The 24,722-nt window shown below is 42.6% G+C and overlaps 1 protein-coding gene across 1 annotated transcript in view; it reads right to left on the minus strand.

Moving 5' to 3' along the window:
- HOMER2 (homer scaffold protein 2) overlaps positions 1–24,722 on the minus strand; it is a 519,584-nt gene that overhangs the window by 130,084 nt on the left and 364,778 nt on the right. Inside the window, exon 5 of the mRNA XM_069222560.1 lies at positions 23,986–24,119. Coding sequence (XP_069078661.1) covers positions 23,986–24,119 — 134 coding nt within the window. The remainder of the gene's footprint in view (positions 1–23,985; positions 24,120–24,722) is intronic.

The raw sequence follows: 24,722 nt of genomic DNA on the forward strand, positions 1-24,722 counted from the left end.
TATTTTCTGCTTGTTAAACAAGTTTTTTGTACGAATCATGTTCTCCCCTTGGTCTCTTTTGTTGGTCCACTGAGGTAACTTGGCTGGCATTTTTCTCCCGAACATCAAAGTTGCTGGAGTTTCGCCAGTTAGTCCTGGCCCCCTGATACACCTCTGTAAAAAAAAAAAAACTATTGTCCAGAGATTTTAATTTTTGATTTGTGTTTTTGTATCATTAGAGAAGTAATTTAGCTTGGTTAGACATTGCTAATCTGGGCCGATTTTTTTTCAGGACTACATATTTAAAAATGGTGGATGTGTTGCAGTGATGATGTAATATTTCAGGATCCATGAGACCTATATACTTCATTTTGATGTCAAAACATAGGATTTAGGGGTCAAGTAGTCAGTCTTATAGAGACAGAAAAGAACTCCTCAGAACAACCCTTCTGCCATTTTCCAAAAGGGCAGCTCTATAATGATGCGTTTTAGCCATTATATAAGAATTTATTTTAAAATTGTTTTTGTTTCAGATTTTCCGTTGATTCAAATTCGTAAACATGAGCGAAGCAGGTGGTAGCAGATGATCTTTACCTCAACAGTATTGCCAACTACAAAAACTGAGGACTCCTAAGAAAAATGTGTCATATGCCAAACAAAAAGCTAACATCAACTGCGGCTGGACAAAAGAGTTTGAGATGCTGCAGAAATACGGCAAGACGAAGTTCACAAAAGATTGAAACTGATGGATGAAGAGGATCACATATTTTATTATTCTAACAAGTGCTACAGGTCATATGCAATGGAAAAAAAGCCTGGAGAAAAAAAAAATAATTAAAAATAGCAGAAACCGGTGAATCACAAGAATCCGAGTCTTATGAGAAAGCAATGAAAACCAAAGCCAGGGCCTATCCACTTAGAAGAGCGATGGCTACCCCTCTTGCACCTCTGAAAGCAGAGGATCCTCAATGTGTTATCTGTGGTTTAGCCAGAAAAAGGGCTAAAGAGATTGACAAAAGCACAAAGCAAGCGAGTCTCAAAGGGCAAACAGGTTTTTATCTGCAGCTGGTTTCTTCCAAAATTAATTTTTCAGCTGAGTAGCTGGATCTAAACAGCGACTTCAATGTATTTGCAGCAGATTTGTATGCCCACCCAAACTGAGTTTGAAAATATGAATGTACAACGAGCTCCCAAGCAGCAACGTAACCGCCAGTCTTTAGTTAAATTTGCACTCTGAAAAAGCAAATGAAGTTTTAAAGCCACCCGAGTGCTGGCTACAGGTTCATACTCCGTAAGATCAGAGAAATAATGGTCAACACTGCTGAAATTGCATTGATCCATAATAATGAAATTATGATTTTTCTGGTGAGAATGTACAATGACAGAATTTGTTTTTGTCAGTCTAACAAAAAGAATAAGCCACTTATGGTGTATGTCAGCTGATTTGACTCCTGCCAAAAAAGATTACAGGATGCAGGAAAATCATCAGGAACCATTTTCAGAAATGTCTTGAAAGATTTGGACTTAATGACAAATCTGTGTAGTGCCGCAGAGCACAGCAAATCATGGGATGTGGTTTTAACATTTTTTTACATATTTGTTTCATATCAGCAAAGCAAAACTGTTACAAACTAAAGTTCTTGAGTTTGGAACAGAAGCTGACAACATTGATGATGGCTTTGAAGATAAGCTAAGTAGTGGAAGACAATCCTTTGAACCGACAGGCTTATGCTGTGCACGTACTGTCCTTTCCAAATCATGCCTTATGAAGTACATCATGGCAAAAAAACTCTGCTGCACATGATGACTGCCCATGCAATCTATGCAAGTGCAAAGTTAAAGAGCTAATCACTTCAATGACCAGGATTGGCATACCAACAAGTTATAATGGCATAGTATGGGGCAGGAACTAGTTAGCAGCTCATGCTGTAAAATCTTGTGAATCAGACAGCATACCACTTCCAAGCCACTTTACCAGGAAAGGATTTACAATAGCTGCTCTTGATAATTTTGATTTGGAAGACAGGTCTTTGTCTGGAACATCCAGCCCACATGATACTGTCATGGTGCTTTTTCAAGACTGTACCAATGAAGTAGCTGCTGGAAAACAAGCTGTGTCAGCTGTAGGTATAAACAAACAAAGCTGCAAACTTATAACCCAAATGCAAAAATCACTACATGTCCTACTATTCCAGAAAGTTTCGAAGTGGCTGAGGACTTCTTCTACCTGGTGCTGCAGTCTGCAAAGCGGATTTAAATGAATTTATCATATCACCTATTTAGTATGGACTGAAGGATGAAGACAAGAAAGTTCCTCAGTGGGCTGTAATTCATGCTCTGATCTCCCAGAACACAGTCTCACTGAAGATGGCTGGCCAGTCAGATTTGAGTGCAACTCATGTTTGTTACAAGGTATGCTCACCATATCGAAGGCTATTGAAGCATTGTGTTGGAATGCTTTCTGGAACAAGAGTGACAAATTAGGTTTTGCAGATCTTATCTCAGAAGTGAACAAGGAACAGGGTGCACTTCATTCAAGACATAATGCAAAAACAGGCAATGTTTATTACCCTCAGTTCAAAATCAGAAAACCACGTTGGTAGACTTTGTCAAAGAATGTGAGGAAAAATCTGAACTTGCAAGTACTGGGGAAATGTTTTACACATGATAACTCTAGTGACAAACTTGGTACATGTTGATCAGGAAGGGGACAGTGAGCTGCACATGAAGGCTGTGGAGTCACTGATAACAGTTTTTTGCAAGTTTGATTGCATAAGCTACCTGAGATATGGGTGCTGGTATTTGGAAAGAGTGAATGATCTAGTGGTGGAAAAACCATACCACTACAGAAAATTAATCCAAAGACATTTTGTGGTGAAAGGCAGAGAGAGAAGGTTCAATGCTGCGGCTCTAGATATGAAAGTGGAACAGACGATCGAGAGATCACAGAAAAGCTCCAAGAGAATTGTTGGTCAGACATGTAAAAGTGAATATCTTGCTTAATGGCAGCTAGTTTACCATGAAGTCCCTTCAGTTTGCATAGAGATGACAAATTCAAAATTAATGGACCATCCTGAAACTGTTCCACACCAGGAACTTTTGGAAAAGAGAAAACATGCTGATAGCCTTCTTCATTTCATGCGGCAGCAAGGAAACCCCTTTGAAATGACTGCGCCTGTGCGACTTCACAACTTTGTGACCAAACAATATGTGGATAATGATATAAGGACGTCTACTAGATGTCCTGAAACAAGGACTGAAACTATACCCAGAACTGAAGCAGGAGGGATTTGTATTGAATGAGAAAAAGCTGTTTGACATAATCACTAAAGCTAAACTTCCACCCTTTAATTGCCATACTAAGAGTTTTGTCCAACCAGCCACTACAAAACAGGTTACAACAAAAACAACGTTTGCAAGCACAAAGATGGATGTAGCAAGAGAAAGGGGTGAATTTATCAAGGACATTCTGTTGCATGAATTTCTTCCAACAAATTCATTACTTGATGGAGATGCTGCAAACAAATCAGTGAGGCCCAAAGTCGTACAAGAGCTCGGAAAAAAAACTTTCACCTGAAGAATTTCAATTCGAAACGGTGTCCTCATTGAAAATTGCTGCTGTTGTGTACTATATGTCACAATTGCACATGGTCAAGATTTCATCCATGCAAAACTTCAAAGCGGTTGTTCCGACCTTTCTACAGATATCAAAGTCAGTGTGCACCTTGCAAGAATTGCACATTGTCGTTGATATTTATCTTGAACTACCTGTCAAAGAATGTGAGAGAATCCGACAAGTGGAAAAATTGACCTGGTCTGCATCAAAACGATACGACACCTATACCTGTGCAACTTGATAAATTCTGGTTATCAACATCAAACAAAATGAACATGGAGAAGTTAACTCACCAAAACACAGCTGATGCGTCAGTGAACTCAGAATTTCCAATTATTGCAATTGGAATGATCCTCAATGAGGAATTGGTGCCTGCAGAGATATATTCAAAAGGTATGGGGCATATTATTCAAGAACTTAACAGCAACTTAGAGGAAGCTGACCTTTGTGTTGTGCCACATGTTAAGGGGGCTGTTTGAAATGGTTCCAGTCGAGTCACTGTACTGTCAAATCACACAGATATTGTGCTACTTGGATTTTTACAATGTTCATGAATGTCGGAGTTATGGAACAGGCGATAAGACACTTAATCCTGCTTCATATTCTGTACAAGAAACTTGACCCAGAGATGCCCAGCGTTCTTATCAAGGCACATATTCTTAAGTGTGAGGACACTAGGAGTAAAACTGGAACAATGCATGGAGCTTTAACTGCTGAACCTGTGAAGTTTCTAAAAGGATTTGTTGAGGAAGAAGAAGAATGTGACTTTGAAAACATAGAAAAATACATTGTACATGTGTGAAAAAATAGTCACATTTGACAATTTTCGGTTAAGTGAGTTCAAGAAATCAGTCCCGCTAAGTGACCTCCCACGGACATCATATTCTGTGTGTGGACATAAAAAGAGCGTTCCACTTGATTAGAAGATGTGTAATGTTTTTGGATCATGCATATATAGAGAAAGATCCGTGTGAATTTGGATGAGAAGATATCAACGGGGTGCTAGAACCTAGGAAATTTCTAAAGCCTAACCACAGAATTTACATGTACATGCAGAATCTGTGCTACAAAAAGATGTCCTTGTCGATATGATTTTCTCACATGTTCAACATGCTGCAAATGTACCACGAGCAATTGCTAAAGCAAATAAAGTGAACCATGAAAATGTGTATAAAACAGGAGTGATAAACATTTTCTTTTCATATTCAGATCAAACAATGTTTGGTGTATACATAAAATGATTAAAAACAATTATTTGTTTCATTTATATGTCTCTTCTTCCTCTATTGTAGTCGCCATTTTAGAAAATGGCAGAATGGTTGCTCTGAGGAGTTAATTTTCTGTCTCTATAAGACTACTTGACCTCCAAAACCAATGTTTTGACACCACAATGAAGCATATATCTCTCGAGGTTCCTGAAATATTACATCACTGCAACACAGCTGTCATTTTAAAAAATGTCGTCCAGAAAAAAAATAATAATAATTGCCCGGATCAGCAATGTATACCCAAACTAAATTACTTCTCTAATAATACAAAAACAAATCAAAAATGAAAATCTCAGGACAACATTTTTTATTTTTTTAAGAGGTGTATCGGGGGCTGGGATTATGTGGTCGAATGAGGTGTTGAACGATAAGCTTGTAGAGTAGAATTTAGTATTATTTTCAAATTGAACTTCTGAAGGATTAGCACGCTGCACTGCTTACTTTGACATACTCATAAAATGTTCAACAAGTTAATTGGCCTCCCAACACAAAGGCGTACTCTCTTGGTGCTTTATGTTTAGCTGCTCCAGGAATGCTTTACTGTTAAAGCGTGGGCCACTGTCAGACTTCGCAACTTGGAGTATTCCACCCACTGTGAAGATGCCATCAAGCTTTTCAATGAGTCATTCGTGAGTTGTAGATGAGAGATCTTCAACCAACAGGAAAAGAGAGTATTCACCTACAATCACCATTAGATGATGTTCATTATCACGTGGACCAAAGAAGTTGATGGTTATTGTCTCCCAAACATGTTTTGGGAGTTTGAACGTGTTCAGAGTATGTTGAGTATCATTGGTAGAAAGGCAGTTGCATATATGACAGGCCTTGAGTTCCTTTTAAACTCCCATTCAAGTAGAGAAGCCAAACTGTCCTTAAGAGCTCTCTTTGAAGCGATAATACCGCTTCGGTGAGCCACTTCAATCACTGTCGGAGATTCTCCAGAATCAGGATTCTCGATCCTCGCATTATAAATCCTTCCTGCGGTATGAACAACTCATCCTTAACATTATTGTATTTTTGATATTCTTAATCATTGGTGAGAGGTTGATCGTGTTGGTTCCATGACTGATGTGTAATTCTGTCTTTTAGATTCAGCAGATCTCTATCATGGCTCATGGCAGTTATAATATGGACTAACGAGATAGCAGCTTGTGTACTTGACAAGAAAATGGATATAGGCTTCAGCCATCTTGGAATGGAATACAGTGTAGGCACTCTCGAAAAGTTGTCAGCAGGAGGATTCTGATCCTTTCTTGGATGATGCACAATTGTATAACCGTATTCTTGCAATTGGATTCCCCATCGTTTAATGTGAGGAGGCATCTTGGCTTTTGGATTGTTTTTCTTACAGGCATACATGGATATGATCACAAGCCACTACCACAACCAAGCTCTCTAATGTCAGGTGGTGAGTAAGCACAATCTGTTTGGGACAAACGTCTACTAGGCCACAATACACTGTCAAGCTTTTGATCTTCCACCATGCTGTGCAAGGATAGCGCCTAACCCAACTAGACAAGCGTAGACTACAACCTCTATATGAAGCTTTGGACTGCAGTATCCCATTTCAGTAGCCTTATAAAGGTGTGTTTTGATTCTTTCATAATGGCGGACTAACAGCGGCAAAGTCTTGGAAGTACCTTGAAAAGTAACTGGTCAAGCGAAGAAAAGAACATACCACTGAAACATCTTGTGGGGTGAATCAGTATTAGACAGAGCTTGTACCTTTGCAGCATCAGGTGTCATACCCCCATCAGGAAAGATATGGCCAAAAAAATTGTGTTGCCTTGTTGAACTCACCTGTCTGCATTCAGTCAATTCTGCATAACTGAGTTAACAACATACTTTTGTGAGAGCTCTATTGTGCTCCTTCTGTGTAACACCAAAAACAAATGTGTCATTGTTATAACTCAATGCATTCACAAGAAGCTGTAGGATATGTCGGATGAGGATGGGGGGGGAGCTTTAAACTGAAAGTTTGCCCTGCATCACACATTCTGAGAATATAGGAAGTACAGCAAGGCAACTTTCCAAGCGGAAATAGGTAGAGAAAATGTTTATGAGAATATGAAGAGCAATGCAAACGGAGCTGGCTTTAAGTTCTTACAGTTAATAAAATAAAAAATGAAAGCATGAGATATGACAAAGTTTCCCTTATTGTCTCATAATCAACAATTGCTTGCCAAAAGTACCTTTCACTCCATAGGTGGCGTTTCTGGTTACTTTGCTTTAACATGTGAATATGTGGTTTGTAAATACTTGCAAATACTTGCTTGTTAGTAGCAGCTGATAATCCCTCACAGACTACACTGGGTGACCAAAATGACCACCACATAAGATCATGCACCATGACCTGGTGATGTGGTGCTGTTTCAATGGCCTGTCACACCAAACATGATAAGATGCGAGTTGCAACATGCCAGCAATTTCTTGTACACTTTTGAGAATGACAGCAAGCACCCAGCAAACGCATCACAAATGTCAAAATGCAGTTTAAACAGATATCAAGACTGTCAGAACAGCCACTGAGGAAGTGGAGGTAGAAGAGAAGTATGACCCGACCATACAAAGAAATCCTACTCTCCCACAACTGCCAGGTCCAGAGGAAGTGAACAGTGGTCTCCACTAAGGTAAGTAGCACTGCCTCCAAATGGTAATTATAGAGAAGCAGGTAGATTCAGACCACTTGTCACCAATTTGTAAAGACAAAGCAACAACAAATTATGTAGAAGTGACGCAGTTTATTCCCCGCTGGTTTGGAACTCCTACAGTCTCTGCTCCAGGTACAAAACGTCTCATTCATCCCCTATCATCTAGGACACCAACAGCAGGCTTGAGCAGAACACAATGCCAAGAGCCATGCATAAGATAATGACTACACACAAATCCTTCCTAAAATTCACAACATAGCATTTGACTGTCACCCAGGGATGTGGAATTCCTATCGCCCAACGCCCGGGACATCTTGTTCTGGGTCAAGGGCAACATGTTTTCTGTTTACTTTGTCCTTGGGACAAGTAGGCCCAACCCTCTGCAGCACAAACCCTTTGGCTGCCAGTTTACAGAGAGTGGAACTCTCTGCAGTTGAGGTAATGTGTTTCCAAAAGATAATGCTGTTCGAACTTGTATTTATGGTTCATTATTTGAAAGCCTTCATTATTAGGGTGAGTGCTGTAAATAAATGTTTTAAGGTCACACTTCACTACTGACGTTGGTTCCAGTACAAAAAAAAAAAAAAAAGTGTACACACGTTTGAAAAGTTTAGGCTATGAGGTTAAGTATAGTACTCCCAGAATGCTCTGATTAGATGCAAATGTTTGCAGAAGCTTGTAAGCAAGAGAGAAGAGTCTTTGCTTTTAAAATAAAATGTTCAGAAAAAATGCAAGTAGGGAAAAAGTTTCGCTACCATGAAATTTTAGGTGCTATTTCTTTGAAGTGTAATTTAGTAAACTGTGTTGATGCATGCTAGTATTTCCAAAAAATATTTCTAATGGAAAATCAGTGTAACCATTTTTAACACGATTATGGGAAGCATGAATATAAACAAACACTGAAAAAAGTCAACTGATCCAACATATTTTTATAAGTCTTTTAGTTTCATCAATGTGTGTCTTGTTTGGACATGGCTTTTGTAACACTTTACTGTTGTGGGAGCTACCATGCCCTCAACATTGTAACAAACACTGGCAAAAACCTCCCCAAAAGTTTTTGAACTCTAAAAGCACACGTTGCCACCAGTGGCATAAAAAAGGCCCCGCAGCAGCCCTCCAGGGGACCCCTTCAGCACAGCACCTGCCCTGAGAGTCTGAAGAGGGGGCTCCTCCATGTTCTTTGCAAAGGGGCACCCTCCAGTTTCGTTACGTCACTGATTGCCGCTGTAGTTCCTGACACTGAACAAAACTACTTTGTGTGCCAATATGCTCTTTATGGAAGAGCAGAATGCGATCACTCACAGTAAAGCCAGCCAATAGAGAGAGAAATAGAAGTTTAATAAAAACAAAATGTCTTTGTTAACACCAGACCTAATTAGGGATCAAAACCCACATGTAGGTAGCTTTTTGCATGTCGCAAACAGCGAATTTCGCTGTTTGCGATGTGCAAAAAGCACATCGCGATGCACAAACCCAGTTTTGTGACTCGCAATTAGGAAGGGGTGTTCCCTTCCTAATTGCGACTCGCAGTGCAATGTAGGATTGTTTTGACTGCGGGCGCAAACCAATCGCAGTTTGCACCCATTTCAAATGGGTGCTAACCCATTCGCAAAAGGGAAGGGGTCCCCATGGGACCCCTTCCCCGTTGTGAATGTCACTGTAAAAAACAATTCTGAGCAGGTAGCGGTCCTGTGGACCACTGCCTGCTCTGAAAAAATGAAACTAAAACATTTAATTTTTCATTTTTGTAATGCATCTCGTTTTCCTTTAATGAAAAAAACGGGCTGCATCACAAAAAAAAAACTGCTTTATTGAAAAGCAGTCACAGACATGGTGGTCTGCTGTCTCCAGCAGGCCACCATCCCTGTGAGGGCCGCCATTCGCAAGGGGGTCGCAAATTGCAGCCCACCTCATGATTATTCATGAGGTGGGCATTTGCGACCCCCTTGTGAATCGCAGATGGTGTCAGGGACACCATCCTACATTCGGATTTGCGACTCGCAAATTGCGAGTCGCAAATCTGAACCTACCTACATGTGGCCCCAATTTCTTAAAGAAAGTCACAAAAGTGCACCCATGGTATATGTCTTTGAATTAGTGGCTTTCAAGAGAAGTATACCAGGACATCGTACCCGAATAACATATTTGTGAACTGTATTTTAGCATGGGTAGATTTGCTCATGTGAAAATCTATTGAGCATTTGCAAGTTCATTTTCCCTCCAGCCACTTTCTTCCCAACCCTGGAAGAAGTTCTAATTCTGCCATTGTCAGGAGTAAATTTCCAACCTTTCTTATTATGGGAAAATATTAGAGAGAAGCTGGTGAAAATCATTAAAACATGCAGGTTAGTAGGTTTGCAGACTCAAAGGCATTCCAGCCCTGGAACTATTGCTTACTGCTTCCTCCAGCCCCAGTATGCAGATATGCAGAAAGGTGGAAAAATAAGGAAATTGCTACAGTAGGGATTGAAACTGCAAGTATTCAAGCCCTGCCATGGTAGTAGCCCTGGCATAATCAGAGAGGATATTATCAGAGCTCTTACATAATGAGATTGCTGTCATAATTTGTCGCCACACTACATGGCACCAGAGGGACAAGTAGATCTTTTTACAGGACAAGTAGATTTCAGAAGCAACTAGTCCCCTGGACAAGTAGATATTTTAATAAATTCCACACCCCTGCTGTCACCCCATCAGAATTAGCTACTTCAGCCGTCAATGGCAGGCAATATTTTTAAGTTAAATGGGGACCAGACAGAAATTCATCAGGTTGGGGGTGTGAACTATGTGCCACGCAAGATGGGCACCTAAAGACAGAGCTATGACGACACTGGGAGTCGCTGAGGACTTTGTGCCAGTCCTTTTTACTTTATTTCAAGATAATGTAATGACAGTATTTTGCCTGCTCTCAAAATCATTTGGATATCCTGAAATCCACTCAAACTTCCTAATCTTTGCAGGTAACCAGTTACATTCTTCACTCTGTTGTAGCCAGGAACAGCGGTTTAATTCTGTCAGAATAATAAACCATGGATACTTGTGCAATTATATTTTTGGAGGAATTATCTTCAGAAAAGGTACAGCACGATCATGCTTATGGTCTTAGCAATGTGTTGCAGGGCATCTACTTTGTTCACTGTTGGACTATGTTGTAGTTATTTTCTGTTCTTCGCTGTAAGCAAGTTCATTTCCACCAATGAACGGTCAAAAATTATCTGCCATCACCAGAAAAAACATCATCTTCCATTTCAATGGAGATCCTCCCCGGAGAAATAAGAGACTAAAGGAGGAAACCAACAAAATACCTCAGAGTATTGATAAGTGGTCTTTTACTGGGAACAAATTATTGGAAGTTGAACAAAGAGTGAGTGACTAACAAGAAGACGTTATCAAGATTCAGAAAGGAAAGTCATAGGTGAAATGTCTTAAAGACAAGCAGATGACTTAGATAAAAAGAAAAAATATTCTTTGACTATAAAGTGTTCTAGAAGATATAGAAGGAAAACGACCCAGTTGCCTTTTTCAATTCTTTTCTGTTACTCAACTTCACAAATGGCCTACCTTTGAATATTTAAAGAGCGCACAGTGTCTGTGCTAAACTTAAGTTCAGAACATTGTCAATTCCAAAATCAAGAAAAATTATTTTATTCTTAAAATATAAAGAAAGTGCTCTCTGCAGCAAAAGGTCAGATTTCATTGTCTGGTCATAAACTCCTTGTTACACAGGTTGTAAAAATAGCAGCATACAGACAAACAGTTCCTCGACATGAGAGTTGAACTGCGAGTTTTAAATGCAAGATCTTATCCAACCATGTTATTTCAAAATAGCTTACAAAAGACAACTACAATCTATGAATACCTAGCCAAGCTAAATAAAATTCCTTTTTTGAGTGTAGAAGAGAAGTGATGGAATCCACTAAATAACATCTTGGAAGTGACATGAGAACCCACTATATCTAGATGCTGCTAGCCGCTCCTGCTGTTGTGGAGCACTGCTGATCTCCACCAAGTTCCCCTCTAAGCTGGAGCTCAGTGAAGCTAGTAAAGAGGCAGTCAAGTCCGCCTATTTGGGGCCGGTTACCAGACACCCTCAATTGCCCTGATCCACGTCTTACACAACTTCCTGCCAGGCAGCAAAAGGGCTCTAAATCAATGAATACCTGAAGACTGTTAATATGTGGATGTTTGTATTGCTACATGCACTACGTGCAAGGTAAACAGTGGTGCAGGGTGTGGACCATTGGCCTCTGCTTCCATTGGCCTTCGCTTCCATTTTGGTTCACGACTCCATTTTGTCAAGTCTGGTTCGGTGCGTAAGGCACTGTTCTGTGTTTTTCCACAAGCTTCGGGAAGCTGCAGGGTGGGGTGTTTTTCTGCTCAATTTCGCTCCATCTGCCTGATACGAAGGGCGCTATTTACATTCCACGAGCTATCAGTTAGGACAACAGGGGGATGCGCCTGTACTCAAGGAGGAATGCAAACTTCACCTTGGAGCCCTCTCCTGGGAACCTGGCCCGTTCTGAGGAGACGTCTCGAAGGGTGAACAAGGTACCGCCGATTGCACAATTTGTAAAGGAGGGGGTCTTTTTCTAGAAAAGACTCCTGGGCGTTAGTAAATACTATAAAGGTCAGGAGCCTGGATGGACTGGTTTAGGAACTCTCTTCTGGGTTGGACGCAACGCCAGGAGGACTGATTGTCCCGAAGGAGACTCCCTGTGCCAGTCGTTTTGGGTTCCCCGGCTTGGTGTGCGGCGGAGGGATGCAGAATCTCTTTTCGGTGAAGCCTTTCAATTTATAAGCATTGAAGTATATTGTGTGTGCGTGTGTTATATGCACTTATTCTTGCAGTTATTTTCATGCTATTATTCATGATATCACAGAGTACTTATATTCTCACCATTATTCTCATGTTATTCTCTTGATATATATTAGTGTGGTTAGTTTTGCCACATGAGAACTTGCCCCTTAAATAAACTTGATTATTCTACTCACTAGGGTGTCTGAGAGTGATTGCTTTACATTGTGCCTTAACCTATCCTGAAGTGCATAGTTCTGTTATTCTGAAGAGTACAGCAACACAAATTGGCGTAGTCGTTTGCAGGATTCGAAAAAAAAAAAGAAAAAAAAAAAAAAAGGGAAAATGCTTAATAAGAAGATCAAAGCGAGCTCAAAAGCAAGTTCTCATGTAGCAAATCCGGACATAGAAATACCGGGGTGGGAAACTGCCCCGTATAAAAACTTTTAGCTCAGGAATGGTCACGTTGTGCTGGTTTGTGTGAAAATTGGAATGCGTGTATGTTAAATGCAGAACCTGAAGATGTTCTTACATGTTTACAAAAAGTGTCAATTGACAAGGGAAGGGAGATTTGTGCGTTGGGGAGGCGAGGCTGGATCTTGCTTTCTGCGTACCGAAAGTTGTATGAAAAATGTTTACAGTTACAAAAAGACCACGAGCAGCTGGAGAAGGAGTTAGTAGAAGCCCGAAATTCATCTACCATGTTAGCTTGTCAAAATAAATTGTTAAGTGATAAGCTTGAAATGTACCAGCTGGTTGCAGAGAGAACGGCCGTTACCGTCGCTCAATATAAACACAAGAAACGAAGAGGGAAAGTTAATAAAAAGAAGGTACATTTAGCTATCTCTCAGGCAGGATTAGCCTTTGACCCTGAATTTTGGGATGGAAACATCTGGGATACGTCTGATTTTTCAGATGAGTCCGGGGGTGATAACTGTCGAGATGTTAGTCAGGAAAGACAGAGCGCAGGAATTTTGTCCGTGCGCAGCCCATATATCGGCGAAAGTTACAGCATAGCCCAGCTAACCCTGAAGGGGTGATGCTGGATGCCCTGGAGGATTATACACAGCAAGAACTAAGTGATGTGATAGACAGATTTCGACAGAGGTCTGGGGAAACATTGCTTACGTGGATGGTGCGAGTGCATGATATGGGGGGGATCAGGGAGTCCAATTGGATCACGGCGACGCCCCGAGGCTTTGTATATTAAGTACAGACCCGGTTATCCAAAATGAGTTTAGAACTTATCCAGGGTTTGGTCCCATGACCAATTTGTTGGAGTTAGCGGCGCAAGGGTCTGCTCAGAAGTATCCGACAGAGTCAGACTGGCCACCTAACGATAAACCTTGGTATACTTTGAGAGATGCAGTACAGAGATTGAAGAAAGAAGGGATGAAAACAGCTATCTTTCTGGGTAATGCTCATAATTTGATGAATGGAATTTTAAATGTGTCTGTGCGAAACCGGTTGATTAGGGCCGCTCCTCCTGCATATAAGCATGTCATCATGACTTTGTTAATCAATCAGACGGGTAACCCGTTGTCTCAGGTGGTAGAAGCGGTGCATGAGTTAAGTGATTTAGGAGAGTGGGCTAAGCCAGAGAGGAATTCACGGTCCGAGAATCGTACTGATAACAGGGTGTCAAGGCAGGATATGTTTCTAGCCTTGCTGAAAGATGGGGTGGCCAGGGATGACATTGATGGGATAACCACCAAGGACATGTAGGAGATGTACCGCAAATGCAGTTTGGATAAAAAGGAGGGGAGCAGGAAAGGGAACAAGAAGGATAACAAAGTGGTGAAGGCAAAGAGAAAGGCAGGATGGGAGGAGCGTGAGGGTGAAAAGGGAGAGAGAGGGAGAGAACCCCACAGTAGAGAGAGATCCCCAGATGATGGAGATTGGGAGCAAGAACACCGAAGCTCAGAGGGAACCCGGAGCAGGGAGAGAGACCGGGAACTGACAGGTTCTGAGAAAACTCGAGGAAGAGAGTGGGAGAGGGAGCTGGTAAGCACAGAGAGGTTGCGAAGCAGAGACAGGGAGGAGGAGTTCCCTGAGAATTACAGCAGACTGTATCCAGATCTGACTTGGGCAGACTCTGATGTGCGCAGAGTGAAAATAGATTAGGAAACAGGTCAAACTCCGGTGCAGGGATGGGCTCGCAAAGATAACAGACCTCATGTCAAAGTAGAAATTTTTTGGAAACGTGGAAATGTTGAAAAAGTTTGAGCCCTCGTTGACACCGGAGCGGAGGCCTCTTTGATTCATGGCAACCCAAGAAAATTCAGGGGACAGTACTTCACCATTACGGGATTGGGCGGAAAAGAAACCCCGGCAGTGCAGATAGTGGTTCCCATGAAAATAGGGGCACTTCCAAAGAGAGAATACACTGTCTTGACTGTGCCCATTCCCGAGTACATTATTGGAATTGACATTTTGAAAGGGATGACCCTACATTTGGAAGATGGATGTTATCAATTTGGTTCCAAAAGATTTATATCAATAGCCGCTGCAAGGGTGGGGCTGTTGAAGATTCCTCCAGTAACACTTCCCCAAGCTACTAAGGTGATTCAAATGAAACAGTACAGAATACCGGGAGGACATGAGGAGATTAGCCAGACTATACATGACTTACTGGAGGCCGGGGTAATAATTCCCATCACCACTGCGTGGAATAATGCCCTCTGCCTGTTCGTAAAAGTGATAACAGTTGGAGGATTTGCATTGATTATCGCCAATTGAATAAGTATACACCTCCTCTGACTACAGCGGTCCCAGACACCATTACCTTGATTGAGAACATACAGAAACACAGTGGGACGTGGTATGCCACCATTGACATTGCCAATGCGTTCTTTACGATACCAATAGCTACTGAGAGCCAGCCTCAGCTGGCATTCCAGTGGGCGGGGCACCAGTACACCTTCTGTAGATTGCCCATGGGGTATTTACACAGCCCCCCTATCTGTCACCGGCTGGTGGCAGAGCATTTGGATGAAGTACCAGTGGTTCCCGGAGTGCAAATTTCCCACTATATAGATGATGTGATGATGCAGGAAGAGACACAAGAACAGGTGCAGATTCAGCTAGACAGGATGGTGGAACATTTGCAGAATAAAGGGTGGGAGATTAACCCCGAGAAAGTGCAGGGACCGTCTCAGAGCGTGACATTTTTGGGCATTCAGTGGAATCAGGGACACAGAAGTGTTGCCAAAAGTGAAATAAAAGATTAAGGAATTTGCAGTGCCGCGAAATCGTAAGGAAGCCCAGAGTTTTATTGGACTATTCGGGTATTGGAGACAGCATATACCCCATTTGTCTCAGATTTTGGCCCCATTGTACAAAGTTACACGAAAGAAGAATGCGTTTGAATGGGGAGAGCAGGAGCAGCGCACGTTTGAATTGGCGAAAGACGCCATTCAGCATGCTTTGGATTTGTGGCCGATTCGGGAGGGAGACCGAGTTGAATGTGACAGTCCAGGGGCAGCCTGCTAATTGGAGTTTATGGCAAAAACAAGGAAGAAAGAGGGTGCCCCTGGGATTTTGGACAAAGAAGTTACCCGAGGCAGGAGAGAGATATACTCCCTTTGAGAAGCAGCTGCTGGCCTGCTATTGGGCCCTGGTTGATACTGAGCAAATTACACTGGGACACAATGTGATTTTAAGGCCTGAAATTCCCATCATGCAGTGGGTGATGAGTTCCCCTAAGACTCATAGAATTGGACATGCGCAGGAAGCCAGCATTATAAAATGGAAATGGTATGTCCAGGACAGGGCACGAGCGGGTCCAAAAAGAACTGCTGTTTTGCATGAGCAGGTAGCGCAGGCTCCAGTGGAGAATTCCGAAATGTTGCACGATGTACCTTCAGTGTGTGAATCCCCAGTAGGGTGGGGCCAGCCGTTCGCAGACTTGTCTGCAGATGACAAAAAACATGTGTGGTTCACAGATGGCTCAGCAAAATATGTTGGAGCGAAAAGGCACTGGAAGGCAGTGTCCTATAATCCTGTTACAAAGAAGCTTTTGCCAACTACAGGACAGGGAAGAAGTAGCCAGTTTGCAGAGCTTTATGCCCTGTATCAGGCTTTAAAACAAGAGCTACCCGGAAAATGTCACATTTATACAGATTCCTGGTCTACTGCCAATGGGTTAGCTAGTTGGCTTCCCACGTGGCATGCACATCAGTACAAAATCCATAACAAAGAGGTATGGGGGAAGGAGTTATGGCAGGAGATCTGGGAAATGTTACCTCAAAGCACCGTGACTGTATCATGTGGACGCTCACTGTCCAACTGATTCTTTAGACCGATGGACCGATGGTTCAATTGTCTTGCAGACGATCGAGCCAAGATTCAAGAGGCTGAAGTGGAGGTGCAGAATTCTGATTTGGTGGGAATGGCTAAATGGGCACACCAGAAATGCGGACATCTTGGAGAAAAGGCTACTCACAGGTGGGCCGAGATTAGAGGGATGCATCTTCCCCTAGATTTGATTAAAACAGCAATCATTGAATGTCCCATTTGATAGCATGCACAGCACAGACCGGTCCCACAGGTGGTGAGAGGCCAGTTAGGCAGAGGTAAATTGCCAGGACAGATATGGCAGATTGATTACATTGGACCAATGCCAGTGAGCAGAGGGTGTCAGTATGCCTGCACAGTGGTAGACACTTACTCTGGTTATCTCATAGCCTTTCCCTGCAAGCGCGCAACTCAGCAGAGCACCCTGAAAACATTAGATCTGTTGATTCTGTATTATGGGGTGCCACTCCAGATTCAAAGTGATAACGCCAGCCACTTTAAGGGCAGAATAGTGCAGGACTATTGTGCACATCACAATATTGAGTGGATTTTTCACATACCTTACTATCCACAAGCAGCGGGACTGATTGAGAGAATGAATGGGTTGTTGAAAGAACAATTGCGTAAACTGTCTGATGGGACACTGAAGGGGTGGAGGGATAATTTGTACGATGCTTTGCAAATTTTGAACAACCGACCCCTTACAAATGCCGAGACACCTCTCATGAGATTGCTCACACCTGCTTTACAGATTAATCCGTTTACAGCAAGCAATACCATTGTGTATTGGGAAACAGCTCCAGGAGCTTTGGCCCCATATCGAACTACACCAGAATCTGCAGGGCTTGACCTGCATGCTTTACACATGCATCGATGGAAGCCTAGAGACATCACTCTGATTGAAACTGGGGTGGGAATTCAGATTCCCCCTGAGCATTACGGTCTGATCGCCCCTCAATCTGGGCTTGCCCTGAGAGGCATCCAAGTTTTAGGAGGCGTGATAGATGCAGACTACCATGGCGAGTTAAAAGTGATTCTCTTGAACAGTGGTGACGCAGACCTAGTGGTGCAACCTGGTGATCGCGTTGCCCAAATTGTCATTATGCCGGTTTATGGAGGTGTTGTTAAGAAGGGGAGCGCCCCAGCTCTTCTCACTGCAAGAGGCAAAGGAGGGTTCGGATCTACTGACAAGAACCCAGGGACCAAAGTGTGGATTGAATCCCCAAATAACCCTCCTCAACCCGCTGATGTCATCGCCACTGGACCAGACAATGTCCTGGTAGTTATGCGGCCTGGTCAAGACAAATGGGAACATGTTCCTGCTGACAAATGCTATTTGTGAGAATGATAATACGTGTTTTGTCCTTTGCATCCTGTGGAGTGCCTGTGCCATGAGTGTGGTGTATGGAGCCCGTTCGGGAGACTCCACCGGGGAGCGGGAGGGGCTCATAGCCCAAAAATTCAACCGCCAGCCGCAGTTGCCGATGCTACTGCATCAAGCGAACAATGTTTGGATTCATCTAGCGCAGGAAGTGCTGAATATATATCACTTCTGTATGAGTAACATGCAAAGCGTTCAAGATCTGATTATCACTTGTCTAGTGGCAGTGCCCACTCCTGCTGCTATATTATTGCACATCTTTAACAATACAAACCAGGATGGAATGGTGGATGTGAATGACGTTCGCTCCCATCTGTCACTCTATGAGTACTGCCGTCATTGCCCGGAGGTGGGCAGGTGGTTGTGGAGGAACAGGACATCTATACTCACGTTTAACATCTCAAATGGGGATGTGTGCTATTCATTGACCTGTGATCCTATGAAGATAGGTAAATGTGCTCAGCTCAAATTGGAGAAAAGAGACGAAAACTTAACTGCTGCACAACGGACATTGTGCCACTCACGGAATAACCTGACCTGTTTGAATGTAAATAATTCAATGTTCTGCCAGAATGTGGTGCCTGCTGCCAGCCACATTCAAAATGTTAAGTTGCCTAAAGGTTGGCTCTTTTCTTGTGGTAACCTTTCTTTTACTTATATTCCAGCCAATCTAACCGGAGGGCCTTGTGCCTGGTCACACTTAGGCTTTCTCATGTTTCCTATGGATACTGCTCTACACCCTCGCTATACCAGAGACACTATTCAATTACCTACGGACTGTGATTCTGAAATTTCATTGCTTTCCAAAACAGAATGTCAGTTTAGCTGGTTCTATCGTAGGGGTGCCAGGACTTGCAGTATATAATACCAGAGTTATTAATAAACTTGCATGTTTAGTAGTCAAGAATATTAACTATACATCAGCTGCCTTAGCTGAGCTGTTATTAGATGTACAGGGAATTAGGAAAGCTGCTTTGCAGAATCGCGCTGCTATTGATTATTTACTGCTTAAACACAACCATGGCTGCAGTGATTTTGAAGGGCGGAATGTTCTAATAATCATAAAAGCCCTTTGTATTTGGGCTATGTGTCCATTCAAGTCCCTTTAACTCTGGGGTGGGCCTTTAACCCTTTGCGTGCGTCGACAGCTGGGAGCCTTGCGACACAGCAGTGTTCGTGTGTGTCAGACGGCTCCCACCCATCCACACACTTCACACATGAAATCCCTCTGGTGCAGGCACCAGAAGGATTTCATTTCAAAACTCAGGCAGCTATATTTGATTTTGAAAAAAGCATTTGATACTGTTGAAAGGGAGTACATGTGGATGGTCATGGAGGAGATTGGGTTGGGCCCAATATTTATCTTTGTCTCCTCTACACTCGCCCGGTTGCACTAGTTCGCTCAGACACTTAACATTGCGAGGGGGAGCAAGACAGGGATTCCCGCTGCCCCTACTCCTATTTGCGCTTGCAATGGAACCTTTAGCGTGAAAATTGCGGAGGGAAATGGAGTTGGGGGTGCCAGTGGGAGGGTATATGTACATCTTCTCCTTACATGCAGATGATGCCCTGATATATCTGACAAACCCTGAACGCTCTGTACCCGTATTATTAGACGTCCGGACACCACTTGGTGATTTGTTAGGCCTTTGTAAATCTACACTTCACAACTGGCAGTCTAGTGGGACGGACTATTGAAGATCTGCCCCAGACACTACCTGCTTGGAAATGTGACAATTTCCGCTACTTGGGCATGCAGTTCGCTCAATCAAGCTTAGCTCACTATGACTTAAGCATAGGAGCAACTTTACAGCACATGGAAAACTTCAATGACTTTTGGAAAAAAATCCCACTCTCCATTATGGGAAGAGAGGCCTTGTGCAGAATGGTCCTTCTCTACCGCTGTCTGTATATCCTACAGAACACACTGTACCTTATTCCTCAAGTAACTTCATAAAATTGAACCGCTCCTGATCTCTCATATGGGGAGGGAGGAGGAGTAGAGTTAAACTTGAAGTGCAAAAATTAGATCCAGAGCAGGGAGGACGGAGGGTCACCGGCCTGCAATACTATTATGCGGGTCTACTACAATACGCTGTACAATAGTGCACAGACGGAATGCCTACTGATAAGGAACTCCTGGGTGGGAGTCAACAACTTCCCCAGATACCTGATGGGGAGTCCCTGGTGAAGCTCCATTCTTGGCCCGCCAGGTGGTGGAGATCTGAGCACGAATGGTCACCTTCACACTCAAACATGCCCAATATGCAAGAATACTACACATGGTTGCAGAGCTTCAGGCAGGCACAAAAGGTCATAGACCTAACAAAATGGTAATAGGGTGGCTGCCTAACTGTAGGGGACCTATACCAACAAGAGACATTCCTTTCATTTGATGAGGCACGAGACATCTTCCAACTGCCCCCAGTCCAGCACTTACAATATGCTAAGATCTCCTACATAGTAGAATATGGCCATTATTTCCGGAGGAACTAGAGGAGTCACACACATTGCGAACCCTACAAGATCCCGAGGTCACCAGAGGTTTGACATCCCGGATATAAAAAAGTCCTTAAAGCTGATTGCAAAGTAGATGTGACTATGGTGTGGAATAGATGGGCGCCGGATCTTGAGCCCCCTCAGCGATTCGGAGTGGAGGAGGGTTTTTGCGCAAGTCCTGGAGGTAGCCAGTAATGTGCATTTTAAATTACCCCAGTTTCACTACTTACATCGCACCTACCTCACGCACCAGAGACTGCACGGGATCTATCCTGCCCACTCGCCGGGTTGCCCATGTTGTGGGCATACACAGACATTCATACGTTTGACTTGGGACTGTCCTCAGATAGGCGAGTTCTGGGCCACTATCATTGACAATCTGAAGGAGATCACTACAGTGCGGATTGACCCTTTATCTAAACATTGCTTATTGGGTAACCTCCCACAGGAAGGGGAAAAAAAGCATTGATTTGCTTTACTGGGGTTGGCCAAACCCACTCTACTGAAGCCCTGAATGACAAACCTTATGGAATGGGGGAATCACTGAAGAGAGACGGCTGAGGATAGTCTGCACCGTTGAAAACACCAAACGAGACATAGAAGTGTGGGGCAACATGTTGGAAAACCTGGACACCAGGGAATCCCAGGAGCCCTAACTTACCTCATGGAAGTCAGATCAGGTTATGGCAGACTCACAGGGCAGAACATTAGCACCAAAGACTGGAGGGGGGAGTCTGAGGTCAGATGCGGTGTAGGAAACGCTCCCCTCCCTCCCACACTTAACCACCCCCCCCCCTTCCTCAGGATACAGAACATAGGCACAAGGAGAGGCCATACATAAATGACAGAAGTCTTCACCCAATGCAACAGCATATGCTCACCTCCCTCATATTGCCTTACCATGGCATGACATACAGGGATATTGTACCCAAACAAAGCTCACACTGCTAGACCTGACTGAAAAATACCCAGACTAGCCATGATTACAGTTGTTAAAGTTAAATTGGTATATGCTGTTGAACTCTGTATAATGCTGTATCATAATGATCCCAGAAAAGCAATGATTACGGACACTACACTGTGAGGCAGCCCTTGATGCACCACCAATTCTTACAAAGCCATGGCACTGTGCCTGATAAGGGGGCCTTTATAGTTAAGACTTGCTAAGGCAGAATGCAAGACTTATTATGTAATTACAGCTTGGGCCCTCAAAGAGGTAATCATTTCAATTATGCAATCTGAGGTTTTTATCTATGTAATGACTCACTGAGATGTTGAATTATATCACTGGTACTGAGAAATGCAAATTAAAAGTGTTTTGGACACATTTTTGAAGTTTGCAACGGATTCTGGGTAATAGAACCTGGTGAGAGCCACACAAATAACTCCATCCTGGATTCCCCTGGGTTTCCAGTTTTAAAAAATGCACAGGTTTCCTAGATTTCCCTCGATGCTGGCTGAGCAAGGGCCCAAAATCCACAGCTAGGCATGTTGCAAAAAAACCCAAAAAGGGCCATTTTTCAGGGAAAAATGTGGTGTGTACACTTTGCATTTTGGGCTGTTTCCTGTCGCGGGTACTAGGCCTACCTACACAAGTGAGGTACCATTTTTATCTGGAGAATTAGAAGAACACAGAATAGTAAAACAAGTATTATTACCAATTGTCTTTCTCTGCATTTGTGCGTTCCAAATGTAAGACAGTATGTAAGAAAGAAATCATTCTGAGAAATGCCCTCTAATTCACATGCTAGTATGGGTATCCTCAAATTAAGAAATGTGCAAATAACCACTGCTTCTCGGAGGCCTAGCAGCGAAAGGGTCAATGGCCGGTATAGCCTGCTACAACGGGCTATAAGGCTATATTAAAATCTTCAATCAAAAGGAGTGCTGCAACATTCACTCATTTTACTTTTGAAATAGGGGAAGAATAATTTTAACCAAGACAGATCTAAACAGTGTTTGGTTTTTTTTATTATACTGATCACATTGATATAAATATATCATGAAGCACAGCCCCAGCACCAGAAAATCAAGATTAAGAATTCATCACAGGATAACATGAAAGATAAAAAGCCATAAAACAAACATTGAAATAAGTTATTTATCTCTGCAGTTTCAAATGTAAAGTTATGACAACAAAACGAAGGTAGAGTTCTTCCTCTGTGGGTCAATTGAAGACCCTGAGATGATGAATAGGATTTTAGTCAATGTATATTGAAAAATCTAATAGACTCATCTGCCAAACATAACTATTTTATTTCTGTTTTAGGTTTGTGGTATGTAATCTTATGACCTGACAGAAGGCACTGGCAGAGAACAGAGCATTCATGATTCAAATGCCTGGTCTTTCCTGCCTAGGTTCCCAACAACTGCCAAACATGGACTGCGGTTACAATACTAGAATGGGAAATATTTGGCAACCACCTCCCCAAGATGTGTACCACTGGTGATGCCCAATCTCTTCCCCACATTGCTTCCTAACAACCTTCTAACTCCTTAGTTGAATGGTGAGGGGGACACAGAGGTCATACACTGTGCTCTTAAAAGAAGCTAACAATATGGGTTTCTGTTCGCATTCATACAATTGGTTACAATCTACCAAAGAACCACCAAACATCAGTAGTAGAATAGTTATTTGCCAATAGCTAGAAAGCGTAATGACAGTATAGGCATTCAGAACTAGTTGCTGAGATGGCCAACATAAATACAGAGTATGATGCCAATGCAATATCCGTAGCTGTGAAAGAGTAACATAAAAAAATAAAAATGTAAAACGCAGACTTAGTGAAGAAATTTGAATTGAGATGTATAACATCGGGTAAATTAAAATAGTAGATGCTTACTAAGGACTCTATTTACAGATAGGTCTGTTGCATTGGATATTCAACTAAAATATCAATCTATGAAGGAGCTAATGATGGACTGGAGGAGAATTCTGATATTTTACACATTCATAACTCGACTTACTTTATTCTTGATGTGGGAGCAGAATGGGAGCCTTCGTTTTGCTCATCTTGCAAGCTTCCAACTCACCTCATACATGGTTGATTAAACTGTGTTGAGACTGTATGTCTTCATAGTTTGTGTGTCAGAAAAGAAAGGGCCCTACCATGCATGGCAAGTGCTTCCTTCCGACTAAGTAGGTGGTGGACTTTACAACTTAAAAAACAGATTAGAGAATTCTGGAGAAAGGTTTTACTGCCCTTCTATTACTTTTATCCTTCACACTGCTAAAATAAAAATTCAAGGTGTAAACATCGCCGCGATCCAGTTTACAACAGAAACGGACTTAGGGAGAATCTACTGCTGTTGCAAATGGATATGTGCGTCTTTCACGTGCCTGTATAAAATACAGGCAGATGTATAGAAGGGGACCGAACCAGAGAACGACTGTAACCCACAGCAACCACTAGTTATCTCAGGTCGTAGTCGGGTAGCTCAATTAAGCTGGAAAGCCAAACGAGACAAAAATCACACACAATTAAAAGGATTTAAAGTACCTTTGTGCCAGCGCGACTTTAAGCTTGTCATTCTCACACTTTAGCTCCAAGTCGACAGGGCCACCGTGGGAGGCCTTTTCATCATCTGTTCCATTTACGCTCGATGCGCGAGAAGGAGTATCGCGTCCGGATTCCTGCAACACATGGATTAAACTAGTATCAAGTGGCAGCGAGTACAGCACTAACGTTAAACCTAGCGCTCCGACATCACACAACTGTGGCTGTCATCCAACAGGGCGAGGACAGCCTGGCTGGCGTACCTTCGGTAAGCAAGTAAACCACCTAACGGGGGTAAATAAAGGCAACTTTGTAACCACCTGAACTCTTCTTATAGAGGGAGTGCAAGAGAGAGAAACAGTCATGTGCGTGAGGAACACGCTACGGTTTGAGATGGTTAACAGCTTTGAACTATTGAGTTGCGTTTAATTATTAGCATATATATACCGCTTTCTTAGTCACTTCAAGGGCCAAAGTGCACTTAAGCAATGAGGTACGAGATACTGTAAGTGACAAACAGCCCAGTGCGGTTTGTCTGAAACCAAATGTGTATTCCAGGGCAAAGATGGCCTGGAAAGTTTGGGAATGTCCATGAAGTCAAGAGTCTGTGCTTATTCACTAACGTCTTGACAACGCACTGCAACCTTGGAAGCAGACAAAGATTTATTCTGGTCAATGGCAAATATAAATGTGTTTCCAGGATAGGAATGGAAAAGGAATACCCCTAAAATTGACAAATA

This window comes from Pleurodeles waltl, chromosome 3_1, assembly GCF_031143425.1.
Source record: "Pleurodeles waltl isolate 20211129_DDA chromosome 3_1, aPleWal1.hap1.20221129, whole genome shotgun sequence".
Classification (NCBI taxonomy): Eukaryota; Metazoa; Chordata; class Amphibia; order Caudata; family Salamandridae; genus Pleurodeles; species Pleurodeles waltl.